The 13,251-nt window shown below is 48.7% G+C and overlaps 1 protein-coding gene across 4 annotated transcripts in view; it reads right to left on the reverse strand.

The window, feature by feature from the left end:
• The window catches only part of NRP2 (neuropilin 2), a 120,201-nt gene that overhangs the window by 67,216 nt on the left and 39,734 nt on the right, over positions 1 to 13,251 (reverse strand). For all 4 annotated transcript variants that reach the window (XM_065930747.1, XM_065930748.1, XM_065930749.1 and 1 more), the window contains exons 4-7: positions 10,361 to 10,591; positions 8,817 to 8,972; positions 6,694 to 6,863; positions 4,711 to 4,866 (exon numbers count right to left, since the gene is read on the reverse strand). In XM_065930747.1, the coding sequence (XP_065786819.1) occupies positions 4,711 to 4,866; positions 6,694 to 6,863; positions 8,817 to 8,972; positions 10,361 to 10,591 (713 nt within the window). The remainder of the gene's footprint in view (positions 1 to 4,710; positions 4,867 to 6,693; positions 6,864 to 8,816; positions 8,973 to 10,360; positions 10,592 to 13,251) is intronic.

Consider the following 13,251-nt stretch of genomic DNA (forward strand, 5'->3'; position numbering starts at 1 on the left):
GCCAGGAGGCTTCAATAAAAGATATACATATATTTTTTAAAAAACCCAAATTCTCATAGAAGGAAGAACTGCATTCCTAACTGAAGCCTGAGGGGTACGGTTTATCTGCGGCAGCTCACGTACAGGCCCCATCAGCTGCACGGGGAGGTCTGGATGACTTATCAGGTCCCTTCCAGACCTATGGTTTTAAGAGAGGCAGATAAATATCCCATGGGGCCTTGTTACTTTTTAAATTGATAACTTGCTTCTGCTCAAGAAGAGCTCTGTGGGTCTAATACATTAATTATATCTGCAGAGAGCCTTCCATCTATGGATCCCAAGGTGCTCTGCCTTCAGCAAAAAAGGCACCATTCCATTTGGGCCAGCAGAAACACTGAGGCACGGAGCTGCAAAGAGAAATCTCCGAGGTCACGTAGTGCATCATCTGAGAAGGTCTGAAGAGAGACACCACATGGTTCTAACTTTTAGCCAATTAATTTGGGGGGTTTGTCTTTCCTCTTAAGTTTCTGAAAGCTTCACAAAGGGTTTTAAATTTCTCAGATGGCTCTCACAATGATTTGTTTTAATTTGGAAAATAAATATAGAACTGAGGATTTTTGAAGTGATGGAGGAGTGGTTATTTGTTCTGAAGGGATGTGGCCAAAGTGACTTCATTCAACGTTACAGCTCAGGATTCTATGATGGGGCCCAAAATCCAAAATGATGAGCCCAGTGCCCTCAAAGTGCAACTTGCCTTCATAGCTCCATGAATGTGCGCCTCTCTTGAACCCTGGATGGAACATTGAGGAAGCCAATTTCCCTCTGAATGCAAGATGGTGAGCCATCAGATTATGAGACGACTGGTCTGAACTCAAAGCGTGGTGACTGGTGCCTTCCACAGGGACTCCACAGTTCCAAGTCCCTGGAGCAAATTATTTTGCCCGAGAGCGTCAGTTCCACAGTTGGAAGCACTGTTAAATTCTGAAGCAAATAAGCCGGTGCCTGAGGGTTCTCCGAGCCCCTTGGAAGTCATCATTACATTAATAAGATTGAGCTTAGTGCATTTCTGCCACTCATTACGGGTAATTTTGAAAACTCTTGGACCCAAGCCTTACCCAATCCCTGTCCTCACCCTTCCATCCTCAATCTGGCCTTCAGGATATAGGTAGCACCCCACAGACTTTTTCTTTCAGTCCAGACTTCTTCTAAACACATCAGAACAGCCCAGCAACACTGTGACTAAGAACAAGGTAACCACATCAGCAAGAAAGATGCTCACATGTACCCAATAAGGGACAATTGGAATTGAAGGCTTTTGCTTAGATCTGTAAGGGCATGGCCTATGTCCTCCTGGCCTGACAGCAGCCTCTGTCTCACTGCCTCCAGTGCCGACTCGCAGAACCAGCATCTCAGAGGTGAGCAGGATCCCAGCCAAGGCCTCGTGCCTTCCAGCTCCTTCCATCTTTCTCCACGCCTCTCCCTTGGTCTGTGTACATAATTGGGCCTATAATTATAGACATACATACCAACTTTCTGCTATTGTACTTACAATGCTATGTCTGTGTTTGGGGTGTTATTAATACAGCTGGTGAAACCAAAGGCAGTAGTTTTATGCTTGTGGTTTCTGAAGAAATATATGTGAAGCAATTTGTATAATCTAAGGGAGCACATGGGCTGGCTATGGGCTCTAACAGGTGGAAGAGCTCTCTGCTTTGTGGTTACACAGTAAATATGCATAAGAAGGTTTCCCCTGTAGGAAAATCATAGGTTCCATTTTTTATGGCATGTGGAGTTGGATAAGGATTTGGGGATGTGCTGTACACGTAGCCTGTGTAACCGGGCTGCATTTTGCCTGGAGGATCCTTGCAACATCCCCAGCGACAGGGTAATGCCTTTCTCATCCACAGCCTCACTGTTACCTGTTGAATGGAAAGGGCCTAAGAAGAGCCTGCTTCCAGGCCGTGGAAGGTTGGAAAAGAGCTCTTCATTCAGTCCTGCCTCACTTCCTAGCCTCAAGGGAAGTCTTCCCTCGCTAGGCTCAGGCCCTTGCCTCAGCCCAGTCTGGGTTCAAACTGTAGACAGTGTTTCGCAAGGGACTAGCCCAGCCATGCCACCACCCTGAGTGCTCATTAATCTTGTTTTCCTCCAACTCCCCCAATTCCCTGGCCTTTGGTATACAGCACTGGTGTTGACAGAGACCAGGGAATTGAAATCAAGTCCCCACATTTCTGCCCCAAACAGCCCCACCCCCTCCTTGCACACCCCGTGCACTGGGTCCCACCTGCAGCCCCTGCCCACTGCCCCACACAGCAGAGCCCGCTGCCGCCTCCACCTGTTTGCTCACAGGTCCTGCTGGCTCAATTCTGCTTCTGAGTCCACTTAGCACCAGCGTGCCTGGGACGGTGCCCACCCTCCAATGCTACAAAGGGAAACTGGTAGTGTCCTGGGTCAACGAAACCTCTCCCCACACTGCCCCCGGTCCCCTCCTCACTCCACTTCCCCTTCATGGCATCAAATCAAACTGCAGCAGACTTGACAAATCTATTTGGCACGGTTCACTCAACTATTTCAACCCGAACAGCCAGAGAGCTGTGCTGACACACCATGAACGGTGCGGAATCTGCACATTAAATACAGACGTCTGGGAGCAGATCCGATAATGAAGGAGCCGCGGAGATCAGCCACGGACTCGAGGACCCGGCGGTCCCCTCCCTCGGCCGCCACACCCGAGGGGGGACAAGGGCGCACAGCGAGGGGTGGTGCTTGACTGGCAGCCTTTCCATTCTTCTGCCCCCTTCTAGGTACCAAGAAGGAAATTACCCCGTGGTTTCTAGGGAAAGAAATTTAGTCATGGGTGAGAAGAGGAGGCAAAGAGAAGAGAGAGAGAGAAAATAAAAGAGATGAGAATGTATCTGGTATGAAAAAGTGGAGAAGAATGGTTCTAAAGGAGTCCAGAGAGCTACATTTAATTCTCAGGAATATCTTCCTTGCAGAACCAATACCAGGGATAAAGCCGGGGAGGACAGCATTCTATCAAAATGTGCAGTGCTAAGGTATTTCCAAAAGCAGATTTCCTACAAATGGTGTTTTAAATAGCATCCCAGTCCATCTGCGTGCTTTTAAAATCGGCTTATGCTACAGTATCCCTCTGGCCAGTGCTGCTTAGTCATTGAGCCTGGACAGGGAGGTGGTTAGGGGAACCTCTTCCTCCTCCCCAGTACCCACCCCAAGCCAGCTGCTGGCCCTTACCTGCCTGGCTGAATTTCTGGGTTCTAGCAGCTTCTTATGGAAAAGGGAGGGTGGAGAGAGAGGGCATGAGAAGGAACAGGCTGGGATGAGGACTTTGTCCACAGAGCTCCCAGCACCCCATGCTGACTCTGGCTTGCTGTGTCCGAGTCACATTTAGTAACTCTCCCTGAAACAAAAGCAGGCAAATGAGAAACCAGACCTGCTCAACACATCAAAATGCGGACGTCTTTCAATTGCTAAGTCTCTCACTTTCTTTATCTGTGAAATGGGGAGTGTGTGTGTGTGTGTGTGTGTGTGTGTGAGAGAGAGAGAGAGAGAGAGAGAGCGAGCGAGACAGAGAGAGAGAGAGACCTGATAATATCCAGAAGCCATGATTTCAGATGAATGGTGGGTGCCATGTTACTATGGCGATCTTAATTTTTAAAAATCCACTCCTTTAAAAACTCCCAATTCCCGAGTGAAGCAGTGCCAACATTATAGTTTGGGATTTTCTGGGCCCAAGTTTTCCTGTTACAACAGCAAGAGCAAGCTGCCTTGGGGCAGTGACACAGGCTGAGGGCACCTTGTTTGGAAAAGACCTTCAGCCTCTCAAGGTTGGGCCACCTGCGTACCCTTTTGATAACTCACAATCTGACACAGAGAGACACTCTCCCTCACTCCCCCATTCCATTCAGAGAAGGATGAGCGTTCCCCTTTGGGACCCAAGAGTCAGCCCACAATCAACAGTGCTCCCTCCCTGCCCAGGCGGGACCACTGACCATTTCCAGTAAGCATGCACTGAGTCTACCTTATAACCAGTATGCACATCGTCAGCGCCAGCTGCAGACCTGTTCACTCCCAGAGTGCCACGTGTTGTAAGAAAGCTGAGACCAGACATTCATCCATATATACAACAAAAGCCTCACATCACCCACGAGGACACCGGACGCTGAAGGCACCAGCCTTGCAGATTCAACGCCTTACTGCCAAGCATGACTGTCAGTTCAGATCTCGTCCCCGACAAACCGAATTTCTCCTCATTATTTATTGTCCTCTTTTTCCTTCGGGACATTGCGATTCCCTCTTAGGATCTGTGCCCTTTTATTTCCAGACCTCGGTAACTCCCCGAACTGCAGTTTCATGGGGTTTTGTGACTGTTAACGCAGCATGTGGAAGGGACTCAGGCCATCAATGCTCAATGAATCCTGCATAGGGAGACACGGGCCAGGAACACATTCTCTCCTTCATTTGTAGTCGGAGAGCACGCTGCAAGCTCGCTCGCTCTCTGCGACAGCAGCCAGGCTGTCGGAGAAAACGGTGTCTTCCAATCACTTTAGCATAAGAAAGAGTATTTTCAGGGCCAGTGTCTCCGGGGCCTCCATCAGTTACTGGAGCCTTGGGGAGCAAGGCTGCCTTGTCCGTGTGGGGTGGGTTTGCAGCCCCCCTTGACCCACCCCTCCTGCTCCGGCCCTGCGTGCCCCTGTGGTGGGGCCACCGGCTTACCTTGTGATTCTTGCCGTGCCGGTACACCATCCAGTCCTCACCATTGGTGCTCACTTCCAGCTTGTAGGATTTGACATAATAGCCATTCTGAGTTTCCCTGGAAATCGCTCCCTGCGTTGCAATGGCTGTGAGCACAGTTAGAAAGCGTAGGTCCACCTGGAGAGGAAAGGTGAAGAAGGATGGGTGTCTTGACTCCCCACGCAAGGCAGCATCTGGGCTTTCCTTCACAGGACACCACTGCAGTACTTGACTCCCAACCCGCGTCTGTGATTCACTCACAGGTATTGGAGGTCAGTATCTGTCTGCATCCACTAGACAGAGGTGATATATTCGAACTGCAATGGATACCTCTGAAATTGTAACTGGAGTTTTATTTCCTTTTCTTTCTTTCTATTTTTTTTTGCAAATCTGAACAGACAGGATGACTGTTTATCTTAAAGGAGTCACTGAACATCTAGAACTATGACCCCTTTTTACTTACCCACGACCTGCCTCGGATAGTGAAAGCGGATGCTCTTTTACAGGAACAATGGCTAAATCCAATCCACTCCGCTCTGATCCAGCCCAGTTCAATCCAATTCACTTAGAGGCCCTAGTTGCCAAAGTCTCAGCTCAGAGCTGTTTCTCCTCCCCTCAGTCCCTCACTCCATTGTGTATTTAGTCCTTGGGTCACCAAGGGGTCAGAGGGCATGTAGAGTCTGCCCAAGCAATTAGGCTTATGGACCAAGTCCTGACCTTTCGTCCGACAAGCAGGATGGCCAACATTGGTGTCGCTTCCACAACACCAAACCCATCTGGAAATTGCTAGGTGTCATTCCTTTGCAGGCCACTGTGTTTCTTAACAGCAACCTCCCTGTGATCAAAATTGAGCCAGTTCGCCCTGGTAAAATTTGATTCAGTAAGCATTTATTTGCTACTTAATATGTGCTCAGCATGATTAAGCATTCTAAAGAAGTACATAGTGCGGTATATGTGTATGGTAAACAAGTGGAGAGCAATAGGAGAGAGTATACGATTAGGACTCAAAACGAGGACTACAGTCAATGAAATGCTGGCTGTAAGAACTTTCTGGAAGCTTTGCTAGATGAGAAGGATTACTGGAGAGGAAGAGAAGAGAGTGACAGATGGCCTTAGGGTTGGGCTGTTAGAGCTCATTCTGTGGGATGCTCTGGAGGTTTCTAAGGGGTCTTTCTCTCTTTCCTGTCCTAAGCAACGTCCTGTCTGCTCAGTAACGTCCTACTCAGAGCAGAGGCTGCTGTGTCGCATCAGAGCTAGGACAGGCTTGTCAGCAGGTCACAAGGCTGCCTGCCATGTGTCATGAAAGCGGTCCTTGCTCTAGCATGGAACTAGCGGCTTGCCTCCCCTGGGGACCAGTGCTGGACCAGTGTGTAGAGCAAGGGAGGATTACTCCACAAAAGCTGCAAGTTTTATTCAGAAGGAAAGCAAACAACAGTCTGAAAAAATGCTGCAGGGCATCCATGCAATTGGAATTTCATTCCTGGTAGTGATAATTTCCCACGTGGTCTCCTGATGGCTATTGGCAAAACCTTCCTGGCAGGGCTCCCTCCAAACAGCAGAGGTCACAAAAGGTTGCCATGCTTCTCAGCTAGCCTGCCCTTAAGATAAATGCCCCCTACGTCCTGATGCCTCCCTCTGCCAAGAAAGAGGATGTTCTGGAGCTGTTTATAGAAGTTGCTTGGATATCTACAGTGAAAGGGCAAACACCCTCCCAGCCCAGCAAGTTCACCAGGGCCTGGTAACCTTCACAAGGGCAGGGCAGTGCCCATTTTATCCTGGCGCTTAGCACAGCGCCTGGCACTGTCTGTTTGCGCCTAGAATATGGATTTCTTAGGATGGATGGATGAGAGGAGTTCTCAGTTATGTTATACTTATTTTCTTCGTGTCCTTTGTCGACTCTAGTGAAGGAGCCAGTCGCCTCACCCACCGAAGCACACACACTCTGCACAGCCTCTGAGTCAGTACCTGGAGATACTCCTTGCTGGAGTCCAAGTTGGGCGTCCAGCCATTGTCGTCACCATGGAGCCGGCTTTGCTGAGGTGTCCACCTCCCATCAGAGTACGTAGATGAGGCACTGATCTGTTCATTAGCAATCCGGCCAGACTCCATTCCCAGAGGGACATTGCACTGAAAGTCTGGCGGGTAGAGATGGTCAAGGGCAAAAGTTAGGTCTCTCAGCCTTAAACCCCCGAGACCCCCAAAACACTGCTCCCTTCAAGGGATGAGTCCTTTCAGGCATTCCTTCATCTTAAAGACCTAATTCTACACTCACATTTTACAAACAACTATGCCAAGTCACAGAGCTTGACAGCCCCTCCTGGTCTGAGAGGAACTAAATTTGACCTAAAAGAAATCGGGCTGTGGATAAATAAGAATCATCATAGAAATTAAAAATGCAATCTAAAGCACAAGAACTGTTAGTGCTGCAGGCTACAGATGCTCACAAGCTCCAGATGCACCAGTATTGAAAGAACAGGTAAACGTGTGATAGACTTGGGTGGGCTGATACATCGTGGGAAGCCTGCTTTATTAATAAACACCCAGGAGGCACTTTTGCTTCTTTCTTTCTTTCACTCAACTGTCTCATGAGTTCTGGCACTGAAGACAGACATTGCAAAGCAATAAATACCTGTCTTTGGGAGTCCTCTCTGCGAGTACACGCGTGTCACTCTGTATTAGCCTGCACCACCTGTCTGGACAGCTGGGCTCAGAAGTCACTTCCTCTGGCCTCGCGCTGTCAGTTTAATTGCTGTCCTTCCCATGGTCCCACAGACGCTGGTCAATATGTGCGTGTGCATGTGTCAGATAAGGACCAGCCATCTCTCTCAGGCATCAAACCCTCTCGGTCGCACGGCGACCACACTGACCCCCTGCAGAACTCGGTTAACTCACAACACTGTTTCCTTGTCTCTCAACCTTCACGAGCTCTTTGAAGAAAAAAACAAAACCCAGAATGAAACCCATCCCTTGGCCAGGCTGCCGTGTGGTAAACTGTCAACGGCCATGGCAGGATTCGCCCAGCTCCAATCATCCTGAAAGTGTGCCTCTGGTCATCCAAGTGATGGTTGAGGTTTCTCAGTGAAAATGACAGCACATCTGAAGTCCGCATCCACAAGGCTCTGATTTAAAGATACAGCTCAGGGCAAGAGACTGATGGTCTGGAAGGCAAGGTCCATGACTGCTGGGGGCTGGATTAGATTTTCTGTGTTTTCCACAGTGCCTGTTACATAGTAGAGGCTCAAAAAATTGTGTCTATTGGCAGAACAAAGTGAAAGTCCAGCAGTGTACCAGCCTAGTGAGAGAAACTCTAGCCAGGCCCTGAGAGATTTCATGTCAAAACATATGTATATAGAGAGAGGTTTAAAATTTCTCCATTTCTGAGACTTCCCTGGCTGTCCAGTGGTTAGGGCTCTGAGATTCCAATGCAGGGGGCATGTGTTCCATCCTTGGCTGGGGAACTAGGATCCCACATGCACGGTGCAACCAAAAAAAAATTGTTCTATTTTTCTGACAATGGTCACTGAGAGTTGGAGAGTGAGGAAAATGACCCCAGACTGAAAGATAACCACACGCATGTGTGTTAAGTTGCTTTAGTTGTGTCCAACTCTTTGCGACCCCATGGACTGTAGCCCACCAGGCTCCTCTGTCCATGGGACTCTCCAGGCAAGAATACTGGAGTGGGTTGCTAGTCCCTTCTCCAGGGGATCGTCCCAACCCAGGGATCAAATGCACATCTCTTGCATCTCCTGCAGGTGGATTCTTTACCACAAGCACCACCTGGGAAACCCCCAAAAATAGCACTTGGGGGACTCAATATAGATATCTTAGGTATTCTCCCTTTCATTCTGAGACTTGAGATGGTCCTGTGACTTCCCCTGGGAATAACTCATTCTTGGTGTACATACTTTTTCTTTAAAGAAATGAGCACCCAGACTGACATTTATTCTATTTTCATTCATCTCTGCCCAGCAAGAGGCTATAGCTCCCTTCCCTTGAGGTCTGACTCCCCCCCGCTCCTTCTTTTGCAGAGATCACCCTCACAGCCCCCATGGGAGGACAGGTCAGAGTTTCCCAGCCAGCCAACTCACTCTCCAGCGGCTCTTGATGGACCAGGTAGTAACGCGCAGAGAAGCCGTCCTTGGCTACCGCCATGTCCGTGTGAAAGGTCAGAGAGAGGATCCCCGTGGCCGAACGGAGTTCAGAAGGTGTTTTGGTCCCACAGTACTTGCCAATCAGGGGTCCAACTGGACAGGAAGGACAAAGAGAGGTCACAGACATGGACATGTCAGACCCCAATCTCCATACATTCTCCCTTCCCATAATTCCAAGTCATTCAACCGAGCATCACTCGGAATGCCTTGGCACAAAATCACCAGAGATACAGTTTCAGAACAATGCCTAATATTTTTTTACTGCACATTAAAAAGTATTTTCACTGACCTGGCTTCATTCTGTTTTCACAGCCCTGCGAGATGGGTTGGAAAGGTATCATTATAATGCTTGTTCCACAGAAGAAGAAATTGAGGTTTGGAAAGGGTACATGACTGTTCATTGTGCATACAGCCAGGAAATAGCAGAGCGGGGACTCCAACACATTTCCTGACTAAATCTTATGCTTGTCTGAGGAAATGAAATTGCTTAGACATCAAGTCTCCGTTACAGTGCAAAATACTTAGAATGATGATAGAAGTGAAAGCGTTTCCTCGCCGATACTATATACCCAAGGCTCATGCTGGTCTCTACATGAGAAGCACAGTTGCCTCTTGGCCTTGGGGGACGAACTTTTTTTTTTAACATCTATGACTAGAGTTAGTTGGTTAGTGTTAGTTGCTCAGTTGGGTCCGACTCTTTGCGACCCCATGGACTGTAGCCTGCCAGGCTTCTCTGTCCATCGAATTCTCCAGGCAAGAACACTGGAATGGGTTGCTATTCCCTTCTCCAGGGGATCTTCCTGACCCAGGGATCAAACCTGGGGCTCCCACATTGCAGGCAGATTCTTTACCGTCTGAGCCCCCAGGGAAGCCTGTGACTATATAAATGATAATAAAATTATAGTAATTATAATGATGATGATAGCAGCTTATTTATGCAGATATTAATAAGACACAGAAAGGTTAAGTAACTTGCCCAAGGTTGCAGAGCTGCTAAGATCAGAGCCACAGTTTAGTCTGGCTCTAGAGTGCTATTTGGACACAGAGAGTGGTCACTGAGTCACTTTCTATGGAGAGAAGAAAACATGACATATAGGTTTTCTCATCCTCCTCCAAGTATCTACTCAGTCTCCTCCTATGCTTAGTCACTCAATTGCATCTGACTCTTTGTGACCCCATGGACTGTAGCCCGCCAGGCTCCTCTGTCCATGGGGATTCTCCAGGCAAGAATACTGGAGTGGGTTGCCACGCCCTCCTCCAATCTCCTATCCTTCTGCAAAGAAGTATCCTCAAGTGAGAAAACTGCCTTTCCACAGTTTTTCCTGAAGTCATCCTTGGTGAAGGATAAGAGAAAGTCATCATGGGTCACAGATAAACTCTGAGGAGCTTTAACGTCTTTGTTCTCTGTTTTTTATTGCCACTAAAGCAATTAACAGGCAATGAAGCTACTGAAAAAGGCCTGGTGAGGTGCCATCACTCACCATGGGGGATGCCATCCCAGATGTCCAGCCAGTCGTATTTGCAGTCTCCCTCTCCCACCTGCAAAGGGTCATGCTCCAGGTCAAAGGTCAAGAACTGCAGGATGATCTCCATCTTGGGCTTGGCCAGGATGGTGAAAGTGCAGTCCAAGTTGTGCGGGTACTTGTCGGGGAACCCGGGGGACTCGATGGTACCGTTGGGGCTCGTGAAGTTCTTTGAACAGTCTTCGGAGCCTGTAGGTGAAGGAGAAGCAGAGCCTTAAGAGAGTGGGAGAGGGTGCCTTTTTCTGTTGCTGTCTGTCATACGGGTTATTTAAATGTTTGGGCCCAAATTTCCTTACTGGTGAAGTTTTTGTTTCCACTGGAGTGGCCCTTGAAGCAACATACTTTTCACATCCACATTTCAAGCCCTTAAGCCAGACCATCTTTAGGGGAGAAATTAGGGAGGCGAGCAGGCTCGCTCTATAAATTAGAGTAAGAGCGGCAATTGAGGATTTGGGAGGAGGGGTGGTGTAGAGAGAAGGATGTGTGAGAGACAGAGAGAGAGGGAGAGAGAAAGATGGATTCCCTTGAAAAGAGGAACAGAGTCTTCTTTCTCAGTTACTCAGCTGCTTGCTCCAGAAATGTAAGTTATTTCAATCCTTAAGGAAGGCTTGCTGATTGCCAGCAGGGGAAACAATGTGACCCCTTATTTGCTGCTGACCTCAACACTAGCCCCTATTGTACCAGAGCCAACTTGGTACCCCTGTCTCCCTCCAAGAGCCAAGGTGCCTCAGGGGAGGGGCAAAGGGGAGCTCGGGTCTCATTCATGTCATGACTGTGTTAAAACGAGCCGCTCTGTAGTGGCCAGACAATGAACAATTGAGGGTTGCAGCCGGTGGATCACAGCAGGGTTTGGGGATGTTAAAGGCCGCTCCAGCAGAAAGTTTGGAAAAAATGTGGCAGTGCATTGGCATTTGGACGGCTTCTGGCTCTTTTGTGGCGGGGATGGCCTTGTTTCTCCCCTAAGCTCTTCTGTCTGCTTTCTCAGGACTGATGGAGGGCGCCTTATTAAATGCCACACACATTCGCCTCCTGGTGCCGCAGTGGGAGCTTGTAAAAGGATTACAGCTACCCTCTCCCCTAACGCCTCTAGGTGGGGTCACATTAAAAGGGCCCTCATGTGCAGTAAACCATTTGCCAGGGCGGGCCTGGGACGGTCCCAGGACAGGAGCGGGGCCCAGGGAGCTGCTCGGAGCCAGAAGTTTTGCACGTTAATGTGATGAATATAAATGCTGCACAATTAGAATTGATTTCACTATGTTCTGATTTTAAAATTTAAAAAGGGAGCAGGATTTATGAGGAGAATAACAGGCACTCTAAGCATGAAGAAAAAAAAAACAGAGAAATACTAGATAAACCAGGTGTTTACTGGCAGGAAGTGTCCTCTGGGGATCCCACTGAAATATAACTGTGTGATGTCAATACGCTGATCCTAGCCCGCAGCGATGTCTTTATCCGTGGCTCCTGCTGCAGCCCCTCTGTGAGTCTTTTTATTGACGACGGCTTTCTGGAAAGCGGCAAATGTCTGACTTGGAAAAGGTGCCATGCAAATAATTAGGGGAGGGGGGAGGGGAACTTTCTTTAGCATCAGACAGGAAATTCTGACATCCCTACCCACCTGTCCATCACCTCTGCCCTTCCAGCCAGCACTGTGCCTTGGCAGGGTGGGAACCCAGGACACCTGGGGTGAGAGTTAATCTTTTTTAGGATTTTTCTGAGTCTGTCTCATGTGGCATCCCAGAAGCTCTGCACTCCATCATTCAGAGGCAAGCTGGTCCAGGGGGCAGCAAGGCCAGGAGGCAGCAGCTGAGATGACCTCTCCCCCAGTTTGTTTACCACGGTATTCCCAGTTTTGTTTACCATCAGGACCCCAGCTTCTGAGGGCCTCCTCAGTGGTTCAGGATGAGGCAGTTTAGCAAAGCCAAGCCAGCTGGCAGGCCTTCAGGGGGCCGAGAGGAATTTTCAAAAGGTTAGAGTTTATGGCTGCTGGGCCACTTAGCCAGAGGAAATTAACTCTATTCACAAGTTGCTTCTAGAACTAAGAAAGGCCTCCTGACATTCCCTCCTAGAGTTTGCCCTATTGTCATGCCTCTCCAAGGCAGGGGGAATCCCCACCCCCTGGGCGTGAGAATTTAGGGTGGGATCTCTCTTTGGTCCCTGTCATCCATAGGGGACCCAAAAGACACTTAGAAAGCCCCAGGAGGCCTGGAGAACGTAGGATCCTAAAGTATCCAGTTTCCAAGGTTCTGTGGTCCTGTAACGGACTGGAGAGAATTTTTCAATCTGATGTCCTTAAGCAAAAAGAAAAAACACATGTGTATCTCTGACATATGGCTGTGTGTGTGTGTGTGTGTGTGTGTGTGTGTGTGTTCTGAGTCGTGTCTGACTCTGCGACCCCATGGACTAGTCCATCAGGCTCCTCTGTCCATGGAATTTTCTAGACAAGAATACTAGAGTGGGTTGCCATTTTCTACTCTTGGGGATCTGAGGGGTTGAACCCGTGTCTCTTATGTCTCCTGCACTGGCAGGCAGATTCTTTACCACTGACCCACTTGGAAAGCATGGGTGTATTCTATGGCTGAAGCTCCAATACTTTGACTACCTGATGCGAAGAGCCATTTCACTAGAAAAGACCCTGATGCTGGGAAAGATTGAAGGCAAAAGGAGAAGGGAGAGGCAGAGGATGAGATGGTTGGATAGCATCACTGACTCAACAGACATGAATCTGAGCAAACCTCGGGAGACTGTGAAGCACAAGGAAGCGTGGTGTGCTGCAGTCCACGGGGTTGCAAACAGTTGGACATGACTTAGCGACTGAACAACATCAACACATCCTGTGGCTTATTTTGAAT

The sequence above is a fragment of the Muntiacus reevesi genome, chromosome 3 (genome assembly GCF_963930625.1).
Source record: "Muntiacus reevesi chromosome 3, mMunRee1.1, whole genome shotgun sequence".
Taxonomy (NCBI): domain Eukaryota; kingdom Metazoa; phylum Chordata; class Mammalia; order Artiodactyla; family Cervidae; genus Muntiacus; species Muntiacus reevesi.